The sequence below is a fragment of the Bos grunniens genome, chromosome 10 (genome assembly GCF_055505025.1).
Source record: "Bos grunniens cultivar Pamir isolate PY7600 chromosome 10, Bosgru_T2T1.0, whole genome shotgun sequence".
Classification (NCBI taxonomy): Eukaryota; Metazoa; Chordata; class Mammalia; order Artiodactyla; family Bovidae; genus Bos; species Bos grunniens.
The window spans coordinates 97131938-97144632 of NC_141174.1; the positions used below are offsets into that span (position 1 = coordinate 97131938).

The 12695-nt window shown below is 41.3% G+C and overlaps 1 protein-coding gene across 1 annotated transcript in view; it reads left to right on the forward strand.

Annotated features, from left to right (window-relative positions):
- Window positions 1–12695, forward strand: part of SIMC1 (SUMO interacting motifs containing 1) — an 83696-nt gene that overhangs the window by 30454 nt on the left and 40547 nt on the right. Inside the window, exons 2-3 of the mRNA XM_086323222.1 lie at window positions 6737–8308; window positions 11860–12092. Of these exons, the coding sequence (XP_086179348.1) occupies window positions 6737–8308; window positions 11860–12092 (1805 nt within the window). The remainder of the gene's footprint in view (window positions 1–6736; window positions 8309–11859; window positions 12093–12695) is intronic.

Below are 12695 nucleotides of genomic sequence, written 5' to 3' on the forward strand. Positions count from 1 at the left end.
TGTTAGTCACTCAGTTGTGTCCGACTCTTTGGGACCCCATGGACTACAGCCCTCCAGGCTCCGGTGTTCATGGAATTTTCCAGGGAAGAACACTGGAGTGGGTAGCCATTCCCTTCTCCAGGGAATCTTCCCAAGCCACGGATCGAACCCAGGTCTCCTGCATTGCAGGCTGATTCTTTACTATCTGAGCCACAGGTAACCACATGCGTGCTAAGTCACTTCAGTCATGTCCAACTCTTTGCGGCCCTTTGGACTGTAGCCCACTAGGCTCCTCTGTCCATGAGATTGTCCAGGTGAGAATACTGGAGTGGGTTGCCAAGCCCTCCTCCAGGGAATCTTCCAACCCAGGGATTGAAACCATGTCTTTTACATCTCCTGCATTGGCAAGTGGGTTCTTTACTTCTAGCAGTACCTGGAAAGCCCAAATAAGAGCTGAAGAGAGGAGTTAGACTGTAGCCCACCATGCTCCTCTGTCCATGGAATTCTCCAGGCAAGAATGAACACTGGATTGAGTTGCCATTCCCTTCTCCAGGGGATTTTCCTGACCCAGGGATCAAACCCAGGTCTCCTGCATTGCAGGCAGATTCTTTACCATCTGGGCCACTAGAGAAGCCCTTGAGTAACCGTTAAAAATATAATTAAAAAATAAATAGCTAGAACCCCAACAGAGGAATTAAAATGGAATTCCAAAATACATACGATTAACTCAAAGGAGAGTGGGATAGGAGGAACAGAGGAAGAGTTAACAGGACAAATAAGAAATATATGGATGCAGATATAAACGCAAATATATCAACAGTTAAGTGTAAATGAACCAAAAACTAATCAAAAGGCAGAGGTGGTTAGATTGGACCAAAAAGCAGTAACAACTATTAGCTATTTATATGTGGTGCACTTTAAATACAAAGACACAAATATGTGGAGAATAGAAAGATAGAAATACACTAGGCAAACAGTATGCCTAAGAAGGTGTCTCTATTATTTACCAGAAAAAATAGACATCAGTACAAGGAAGATTGCTGGAGACTTGAGAGGATAAATGTTGTTTTAATAATGATAAATGGGCTAATACATTAAGAAGGTAGAATAATTTTAAGTATATTATTACACTTAATAAACAGAATTTCAAAATACGTGAATCAAAAACTAACCAAACACAAGGGGAAAATGGTCAAACCCACAATCTTAGTTGGACACTTTAATACACTCAGTAATTAATAGCACAACTGCATTGCTTCAAAGGTGAAGAAAGTCAAAGATCCAAAAGTCGTCAACAGCCATGACCTAATTGACATTTATAGCCAACAATTGCAGAATGCACATTTTTTCCTCCAAATATACAAGGAACATTCAGCAAGTAGGCCATGTGTTAGGGTATAAAACAAGCCTCAATGTAGTTCAAAAGATTGAAATCTTACAGGGTTTTGTTTTCCGACCGTAGTGAAGGTAAGCTTGAACTGCATGATAATAAAATGACTTTGTATTAAAAACTGTGGGATGAAGCTACAGCAGTACTTACAGGAAAATTTTTAGCTTTAAATGCTAATGTTAGAAAAGAAAGATTTCAAAAATCAAGTTATCTAAGCTTCCAGAGATGGGAATACCAGACCACCTGACCTGCCTCTTGAGAAATTTGTATGCAGGTCAGGAACCAACAGTTAGAACTGGACATGGAACAACAGACTGGTTCCAAATAGGAAAAGGAGTACGTCAAGGCTGTATATTGTCACCCTGCTTATTTAACTTCTATGCAGAGTACATCATGAGAAACGCTGGACTGGAAGAAGCACAAGCTGGAATCAAGATTGCCGGGAGAAATATCAATAACCTCAGATATGCAGATGACACCACCCTTATGGCAGAAAGTGAAGAGGAACTAAAAAGCCTCCTGATGAAAGTGAAAGAGGAGAGTGAAAAAGTTGGCTTAAAGCTCAACATTCAGAAAACGAAGATCATGGTATCCGGTCCCATCACTTCATGGGAAATAGATGGGGAAACAGTGGAAACAGTGTCAGACTTTATTTTGGGGGGCTCCAAAATCACTGCAGATGGTGACTGCAGCCATGAAATTAAAAGACGCTTACTCCCTGGAAGGAAAGTCATGACCAACCTAGAGAGCATATTCAAAAGCAGAGACATTACTTTGCCAACAAAGGTTCGTCTAGTCAAGGCTATGGTTTTTCCTGTGGTCGTGTATGGATGTGAGAGTTGGAGTGTGAAGAAGGCTGAGCGCCGAAGAATTGATGCCTTTGAATTGTGGTGTTGGAGAAGACTCTTGAGAGTCCCTTGGACTGCAAGGAGATCCAACCAGTCCATTCTAAATGAGATTGGTCTGGGTGTTCTTTGGAAGGAATGATGCTAAAGCTGAAACTCCAGTACTTTGGCCACCTCATGCGAAGAGTTGGCTCATTGGAAAAAACTCTGATGCTGGGAGGGATTGGGGGCAGGAGGAGAAGGGGACGACAGAGGATGAGATGGCTGATGGCATCACTGACTGAATGGACATGAGTCTGGGTGAACTCCAGGAGTTGGTGATGGACAGGGAGGCCTGGCGTGCTGTGATTCATGGGGTCGCAAAGAGTCGGACACAACTGAGCAAGTGAACTGAACTGAACTGAAGCTTCCACATTAAGAAAGTAGAAGAACTTCCCTGGTGGTACAGTGGATGAGAATCTACCTGCCAATGCAGGGGACACAGATTCCATCTTGTCCAGGAAGATTCCACGTGCTGTGGAGCAGTGAAGCCCATGCACCACAACTACTGAGCCCACACACCTAGAGCCTATGCTCCACGACAGGAGAAGTCACCACAATGAGAACTCATGCACTGCAATGAAGAGTAGCCCCTCAGCACAGCAGTGAAGACCCAGCACAACCAAAGATAAATACAAGATGAATAAATTGTTTAAAAAAGAAGTTAGAAAAAGAAGGCAAATTCAAACCCACAGTAAATAGAATGAAGGCAATGATAATGATAACAATAGAAATAAATAGATGAAAAACCTGGTCCTTTGTAAATATCAGTAAAATTGATAAACTTCTAGCTAGGCTGATCAGGGGGAAAAATGCAAAGGATATAAGTTACCAATATTGAGCATAAAAAAGAAAACTGGGGATAAGTCTATATGGAGTTTAGAATTTAAAAGATATTAAACACATTTTGAAAGACTTTATGCTAATAAATTTGACAATTTAGATGAAACAGACCAGTTTCACAAGTCACAAAATTAACACGAGATGTAGAAAATGTTAATAGCCTTATGTCTTCCAAATTTTAACTACAAAGCAAATTCTAGGCCCAGATAGCTTCACTTCTATAAACACTGAAGAAAGATGTGGTACCAATCCAACACAGCCTGAATAGAGGGGATGAGAATAGTTCCCGAGTCACTTCAAGAAGCCAATTTTATTTTAATAGCAAAACCAGTAAAAGACTATAAGAATAGAAAACTACAAACTAAGGGGAAGGGGACGACAGAGGATGAGATGGTTGGATGGCATCACCGACTCAGTGGACGTGAGTTTGAATAAACTCTGGGAGTTGGTGATGAACAAGGAGGCCTGGAATGCTGCAGTCCATGGGGTCACAAAGAGCTGGACACGACTGAGGGACTGAACTGAACTGAACTGAATATCCCTCAAGAATATGTAAAGATTCTTAACAAAATATTGATATGTTAAACCAAACTGTTGAAAAAGAGTAATACATTATAACCAAGTGGAGTTTTCCCCAGGACTAATTTAACATTAGAAAATCAATGAATATAATTTTTGATATTAATAGTACAAGGGAAAATCATAAAATAAGAGGTACAGAAAAATCATTTGACTAATGACCATTCCCAATTAAAACTCTCAGAAAACAAAATAAGGAAACTTTCTCAACATGATATGGGGCATCTATGAAAACAACACAGCTAACATGGTACTTAATGATTATATGTCTGCTTTCAGCACTTTTATTGAGAATTGTACTGAATGCCTTAGCCACTGCAATGGTGACAAAAGGAAATAAAAGGCATGCAGATTGAAAAGGAAGAAGTAAAACTCTTTTATTTACAGACATGATTTCTTATATGGAAAACCTTAAGGAATGTATAAAAAAAAGTTACTGAACTAGTAAGTGAATTTAGCTAGGTCAAAGGACACAGGGATAATACACATACATAAATCAATAGTATTGCTTTATACTAGCAATGAATAATTGGAAAATGAAAAAAAATTTTCCATTTTCAATATAATTTAAAAGCATCAAGTTCTTTGGGATCAAAAGAAAAGTTTTGGGGACTTCCCTGGTGGTTTAGTGGATAAAACTCCATGCTCCCAATATAGGAGGCCTGGCTTTAATCCCTGATCAGGGAACTAGATCCTACATGCTGCAAATACAACATGGTGCAACCAAATAAATAAATATATTTTTTTAAGTGTTTCTTCAAGAGAGAGATATATGTGTAATTATAGCTGATTTGCATTGCTGTATGATAGAAACCAACACAATATTGCAAAGCAATTTTCCCCCAATTAAAAATAAATTTTTAAAAAAGTGTTTACTATTTAAAAAGAAAAAGGTTTGTACAGATGCAGTGGGAATATAAGGAAGGAAACAAATACTTTGAGACCAGAAGTGATCTGGAAGAATTTTCAGACACAGTGATATCTGTGCTGAGTTTTGAAAGACAAGTAACTTTCAAACAATCAAACAGATAATAGTCATTTCAGGCAAAAGAAAGAACCATAAGCAAACATAAAGATAGAAATACTGAGAAAGCATGGCATATTTAAGGATCTGAAGTATTTCTATGTGATTTGCTCAAATGAGGAAGAGAAATCAGGAAGACGCTAAATTATGAAGGACTCTAGCTCAGCTAAAGGGCTTCCCTGATGGCTCAGAGGTTAAAGAGTCTGCCTGCAATGTGGGAGACCCGGGTTCAATCCCTGGGTTGGGAAGATCCCCTGGAGAAGGAAATGGTAACCCACTCCAGTATTCTTGCCTGGAGAATCTCATGGAGGGAGGAGCCTGGTAGGCTATAGCTCACGGGGTCGCAAAGAGTCGGACACGACTGAGCTACTTCACTTCACTTTCTAGCTCAGCTGGTAAAGAATCCGCCTGCAATACAGGAGACCCCAGTTCGATTCCTGTTGTCTGGAAGATCCCCTGGAGAAGGGATAGGCTACCCACTCCAGTATTTATGGGCTTCCCTGGTGGCTCAGACAGTAAAGAAACAGCCTGCAATGTGGGAGACCTGGGTTTGAACCCTGGGTTGGGAAGATCCCCTGGAGGAGGGAATGGCTACCCACTCCAGTATTCTTGCCTGGAGAATTCCATGGACAGAGGAGCCTGGCAGGCTATATAGTCCATAGGGTTACAAGGAGTGGGATACGACTGAGGGACTTCAACTTTTTCATGAGTCTTACTAAGGCCTTTGTCCTTTATCCTGTACCTCATATGGTGGGTTTTAAGTGAAAGAGACATGATAATATTGTGTTTTAGGAGTTGGCCATGGCAGAGGAATTCAATTCAGACCCTTATAGCTATTTATGTTGAGTTCAGCTAGCAGTAGAGAGGCAGTGATACTCTATTGCTGCTTCTTAGGAATGAGGCATTTGGTTTCATCAAGCAATCCCTATTCCAGGATGAGATGCATGCCAACTTCTCACTTGACTCACTCAGAATCCTGTGTCCAGCTTTGGTACTGTTGACAGTGGTAACCATCACATTTGATAAAAGAAATAGCGTGGAAACTGTGGTAGCAGCAATAGCGTTGGTAGCCCAGCAGTTGCTACCTAATATACCAGTGGCAGTGGTACCCAACCAAGTGAAGAGACACCTGGAAGATAGAGCAATATTATTCCTGGCTCCTGACACAGAGGTTGTTTAAGTACCTCAACTAGCATCATTAGGCTTTGTGAACTGCTTCATCATTTTGCCAAGGAATGGTAGTGAAGATAGAAGATATTTTTGTAATTAATGTAGGCTTAAACTTACACTGGTTAGGTTTATAACTCTTATTGTATTATCCTCCATATCTGACTATAAGCTGATTATACATTGAATGAGGTTGTACATTCCTAGGGCCTAACAGGAAAAGAAAGAAACAGGCCTGGGTTTGAGTGTCTTTCTCTGCTTCATAGCTAAATAATTCGTAACCCTCTGAACTCTAGTTTCCCAATCTGTATAATGGAGATGATAATGCCTTCCTGATGATAAAATGCCTTCCTGATAGGGTAACTGTGAAAATTAAAGATGTATAGAAGTACTCACCGTGTTCTTAGCACAAAGTAGATTCTCTTGTACTAGCTTCCCTTCTTTCGCTTCTATTGTAGGTTATCCTATGTATTTGCTTTTCCAAACAAAGGTGGCTTTTCACTTTGACTTAAGGTTGAAATCTTCCCTACTACTCCCCTGAAATCTTCCCTACTACTCCCCAGTCTACTGTGGACCATAAAACATTTCCCTCTGTGCCCTCTGTTATGTGCTTATGGCCTTTGGATAATTTAAGAAGGTATGGAAGTTGGCAGCTTTGACAACAGTGAAATTTTGACCAAAGGAAATAAACTAATACTTATGTTATACAAGATACGTAAATTGTCAATGAAATGAAAAGGTAAAATAGGTTTAGCCTTAAAAGCTAAGCTTTAAGTCCTCTTAGAAAAAGCTAAGACACCCCCTCCCCCACTTAACCTCTTATCTTCTCACAATCCTTCAACAGGACTTCATTTTTTTTTTTTTTAACAGGACTTCATTGACTTAACTAGAGAAACCAGACCAAGGGCAAAGGATCGCAGTGGACTCTGTGTGATTGACCTGACAGGATCTGAGGAAGAAAATAGACCTATTGCCACTCTTGACTTGACTCTAGAACCTGTTGCTCCTTCCCAGAAAGAGCCAGCCAGTCTTCAAGCATGTGCCAGCCTCTGCAGCAAAGAGATAGTGGAAGGGTGGGTGGACAGAAGCTCTAGGCCTGCAGCACGGAGAATTATCAACAGTGATCCTGTGGATTTGGACCTTTTGGAAGAAACAGCATTCGAAGGTCCCCAGCCACCCATGTCTATCAGTGGGGACTCTGTTTACCCAGTAGAGCCGAACTGTAGCTCAACCATATTCAAAGGTGACCTCAGCTTCTTGGCAAGCCTACAACCCTCTTCAAATATTCACTCCCTCCCCCAAACCAGCAATAATAGTAGCAGTAGCAATCAAAGGATACCCTTGCCATGCCCACAGCAAGATGTGCCATACCCACCACAAGCCTTGCCATGCCCACTGCAAGCCTTGCCATGCCCACTGCAAGCCTTGCCATGTCCACCTCGAGCCTCCTCATGCCCACCTCGAGCCTTGTCATGCCCATCACAAACCATGCAGTACCAGCTACAAACTTTGTCTCGCCTGCCTCAAGAAGAGCTGTGTCCCCCTCAAGACATGCCCTACCCTCAGAATGTGCCAGGCCCCCAGCAGGGTATGCCGAGTCCACCTCATGGTTCATCATGGCATCCTCAGCGCTCACTAAGCCCACCTCAACACTCACTGGGCCCACCTCAAGATGCACCAGCTCCACCTCAGAAGATATCATATCTGGAAGATGTGTCCCATCTACAGGATGTGCCACAGTCCCTGGAAGACATGCCACGGACACCACAAGATATGCCACAGTCATCAGGAGATATGCCACTGTCACCGGTCAGCATACCACAGTCACCAAGAGACATGCCACCGTCTCTGGTCAGCATGCCACAGCCACCAGCAGATGTGTCACAGTCACCTGTCAACGCACCTCCATCACCAGGAGATGCGTCCCCGTCACCAGGAGATGTGCCGCCGTCACCAGGAGATGCGCCGCCGTCACCAGCAAGTGTACCGCATTCATCTAGAGAAGTCTCATGCTTATCAGGAGATGCCCTTCATTCACCTGGGGACATGTCACGCTCATTGGTAGACATGCCACCCACAGTTGGACAGTTGGCTCATTTACCAAAAATCAGGCCTGCCTGTCCCCAGAATGACATACAGAACCATGACACCCCTATGGATGTCTCGGCTCCATCCTCTCCAAGCTCCTCTCCCAGCCCACAGTCCCCAGAGTTTGAGACTTCCTTAGAGAAAGTTCCTTGGCTCTCTGTCACAGAAAATCCAGCCAGAAAAGAGAGATCACTGTCAGAGCCTGTCAACCCCGGGTGTGCCCTGATACAGACACAGATACCGCAAGGCGGGTTGTACAACAGACCGTGCCTACATAGACTGAAGTACTTCTTACGACCTCCGGTGCATCACCTCTTCTTCCAGACACTAATACCAGATAAAGACACAAGAGAGGTGAGCTAACATGCCTTCCTTGGGGATCAAGTGTCCTTTGTACAGGCCTTGTATATGCTCAAGGGGGTCCACACATGAGAGAACAGGACCAGTTGAGTTTCACATTGTTAGAAATGTGCACTAAAGAACTGATGCCATCCCATGTAGAATCAGGTCCAGGTTCAAATTCAGCCTCACACTTAGAAACCAGCATTGGAGACATCACTTTTTGTAGTTCAGTCGCTAAGTCATGTCTGACTCTTTGTGACGCGATTGACTGCAGCATGCCAGGCTCCTCTGTCCTCCACTATCTCCCAAAGTTTATTCTGATTCATGTTCATTGAGTAGGTGATGCTATCTAACCATCTCATCCTCTGGTGCCCCCTTCACCTTTTGCCTTCAATCTTTCCCAGCATCAGGGTCTTTTCCAATGAGTCGACTCTTTGCATCAGGTGGCCAAAGCATTGGAGTTTCAGCTTCAGCATCAGTTCTTCCAATGAATATTCAGGACTGATTTCCTTTAGAATTGACTGGTTTGATCTCCTTGCAGTCCAAGGGACTTTCAATAATCTTCTCCAAGACCACAGTTCAAAAGCATCAGTTCTTTAGTGCTCAGCTTTCTTTGTGATCCAACTCTCACATCCATCCACGATTACCGGAAAAACCATAGCCTTGACTAGATGGACCTTTGTGGGCAAAGTAATGTCTCTGCTTTTTAATATGCTGTTTAGGTTGGTCATAGCTTTTCTTCCAAGGAAAAAGTGTCTTTTAATTTCACAGCTGCAGTCACCATCTGCAGTGATTTTGGAACCCCAGAAAATAAAGTCTGTCACTGTTTCCATTGTTTCCCCATCTATCTGCCTTGAAGTGATGGAACCAGATGCCATGATCTTAGTTTTTTGAATGTTGAGTCTTAAGTCAGTCATTAGGGAACTGCAAAAAAAAAAAAAAAAAATCACATCTACTAAGATGGCTCTAATAATATTTTTATTTAAATATAGTTGGTTTACAATATCATGTTAGTTTCAAGTGTATAGCAGAGTGATTCCATTATTTTTTCAGATTATACTCCATTATAGGTTTTCACAAGATGTTGAATATAATCCCCTATATAGGGGTTTCTATATAGAAAACCCTCCAATGTCCCCTTCCAATGCAGGGGACATTGGTTCAATCCCTGGGTGGGGAACTGATATCCCACATGCCATGGGGCAACTAAGCCCATGTGCTGCAACTCCTGAGCCCATATGCTGTAGAGCCCACATACCACAACTAGAGAGAAGCCCATGTGTTGCAACTAGAGAAGCTCATGCACTGCAACTAATAGGGGTTTCTATATAGAAGCCCCTAAAAGCCGGTTTCTAAGCTATATAGTAAATTCGCCCAGTAACTTCTTAGCCAGGCTCTATGCTGCCACTTCATTCCTTAATTAAGGACCTTAATTCCTCTGAGTTTTTCTCTTTAGCTCTAGAATGGGTCATAACGCCTGTATCATGTCATTATTTGGCTTAAAGGTAAACACATAGACACATGAAGCAACCTCTCAGGGTTTATAGGAATGTTATATGAATAGTAGTTCCCCTTAAGGATAAGGGCATTAGAACAATTTATAAACTTTATCTAAAATTTGTAGAGCTCTCCATTTGTAGGCAAGATCAGTTCTGGGTGTTCTTTGGAAGGACTGATGCTGAGGCTGAAACTCCAGTACTTTGGCCACCTCATGCAAAGAGTCGACTCATTGGAAAAGACCCTGATGCTGGGAGGGATTGGGGTCAGGAGGAGAAGGGGACGACAGAGGATGAGATGGCTGGATGGCATCACTGACTCGATAGATATGAGTTTGAGTGAACTCTGGGAGTTGGTGATGGACAGGGAGGCCTGGCGTGCTGTGATTCGTGGGGTCGCAAAGAGTCGGACACAACTGAGCGACTGAACTGAACTGAATGAATAATACAGTTTCAAGATCATAAAGTGCATCACACATAAAATAGTCACCAAAGCAAGATTTTTGTTCTTCTCTTGCTCTTAATTCTTGTTACATGCTATTTACAGTGTTGGTTTCTCATTAGTGAGATCAGAGGAGTTACACTCAGGTGGATTGAGACATAAGAAAGCTAGCTGGACTTCTTTCCTCCAAAATGCTAACTGCCCTCTCCCTAGAAGGGCAATTCTGCTGCTGCTGCTGCTGCTGCTGCTGCTGCTAAGTCACTTCAGTCGTGTCTGACCCTGTGCGACCCCATAGATGGTGGCCCACCAGGCTCCCTCGTCCCTGGGATTCTCCAGGCAAGAACACTGGAGTGGGTTGCCATTTCCTTCTCCAGTGCATGAAAGTGAAAAGTCAAAGTGAAGTCGCTCAGTCGTGTTCGACTTTTCACGACCCCATGGACTGCAGCCTACCAGGCTCCTCCGTCCATGGGATTTTCCAGGCAAGAGTACTGGAGTGGGGTGCCATCACCTTCTCCAAGAAGGGCAATTCTAGCCATCACTATTTTACTGTTACACATAAACTGTCAAAATTTTGTCTGGTGTTTCAAAATTAATGCTTATTCTCAGATTTTGAAATGCTTGCTTGCTTAGTATAAAACATTTTAAAGTATATAATATTAAAAAATAATTACCCACATGATGTTATCAATCAGCATTTATTAATATTAATAGTTGGGTATATTTCCTTCCTTTTGGCCTTTTTGTAGGCACTTTAAATTTTTTAATAACTGGGAGTTTTAACAAAAATATATTTATTATTGTTGGTTTTGTTGTTTATAGAGAGTATGAATGTAGAGGGTAGCACTGAAGTAATAGCACCATATGAAACCAACTTCTGTCGCATGACAAGTACTTTCTCTCTAAATCTGTTTCCTTATGTATGAAATAGGAATAATAATAACATGTATTTCTCAGAGTTGTGAGAATTAAGTGAGAATGAATTAGATGTTAAAAAAAATTATAATTATTGTTATTATACTATTCCCATATCAGACATTTGTTTTTCTTCTGATTATTTGTCTATTACAGAAAAAGTGAAAAATATAAAGGTACATACAGAGGAAAAAGCATCCATCATTTCACCACCTAGATAATGGAAAGTTTTTTCACACACTCTCAGTCTTTATGTACATACTGTTTGAGGGTAGGGGCAAGGGGTGAAGCAGCTTAATATTTACTATTGACTAAAAAAAAAATCAACAGAATTAAATTCTTCTAACAATAAAACATATTTAAAACATCTTTCTTCATCTTTTTGTTTTAGTATCTGATATAGTATCATAACTACCCCTAAATATCTTACCACCCTCACTTCAGAAGCAACTTAGGCTAGCTCTTGATTCTTGTACTTTCCTTTCTATGCTATATTTTAGTAGATGAAGTCATGTTTACATGTAGAACTTTGAATTCTTATTTAACTTAATATAAGCATTTCCCATATCATTAGAAGTTTTTTAGATAAGGCTTTCCAATCTCAGTTTTTCTAATTATGAATATTTCAAATGCTGTCTTCAACTTTTTCTAGGACCTCTTGCATTTTTGTCTATAGAAACCTATCCTAATTTATTTTCTTTTTATCTCTACAGAACAAGGGTCAAAAATTAGAACCTATCCCTCATCGAAGATTAAGGATGGTAACGAACACCATTGAAGAAAATTTCCCCTTGGGGACTGTGCAGTTTTTGATGGACTTTGTGTCACCCCAGCATTACCCGCCCCGAGAAATTGTGGCTCACATCATCCAGAAAATCCTGCTCAGTGGCTCTGAGACTTTGGATGTTCTAAAGGAGGCCTACATGCTTCTCATGAAAATTCAACAGTATGAACCTTGGCTTTTGGCAAATCTTTTAGGGAACCTGGACTCAGGGCACAATTTTCTCTTGCCTAAGATTTATTCAACTAAACATTAGAGAGGGTGACAGTATATTAATATTATTTGGATTGCAAGTGACAGGAAACTCAATCCAAACTGGCTTTAACAAATGATAAAAGAGAACTTAATGACCCATGTTACTAAAAACCTAGAAACCTAGGAGTAAGATGTGACTTAGTTCAGCTCCGAAATGGTTACCAATATCCATTTTTCAGCTGTACTTTGCTTTTGCTTCTAGGCTTCATATGGTGGCTTTCTCAGACACTCTTAATACAAGAGAGTGTCCATTTCCTTTATAATCACGCGAGAGTTCTGAAATTGAGTCTTACAAATTTTAATTGGCATGATATAAGACATGAGTCTGTCTTTGAGCCAGTCATGTGAACTGTGGGACAGAATATCATGATTAGCTCAACATGCTTCATAAGCTTCATCCCAGGGTCCTAATGGGTGAAAGCCACTGGGCTAAGAGTAATAGTTGATTTCTTCAAGGCAAATTTGGAGTGCTAATGCCTCCCAAAAGAGAAGTAGATATTAGGTAGCCAGCAA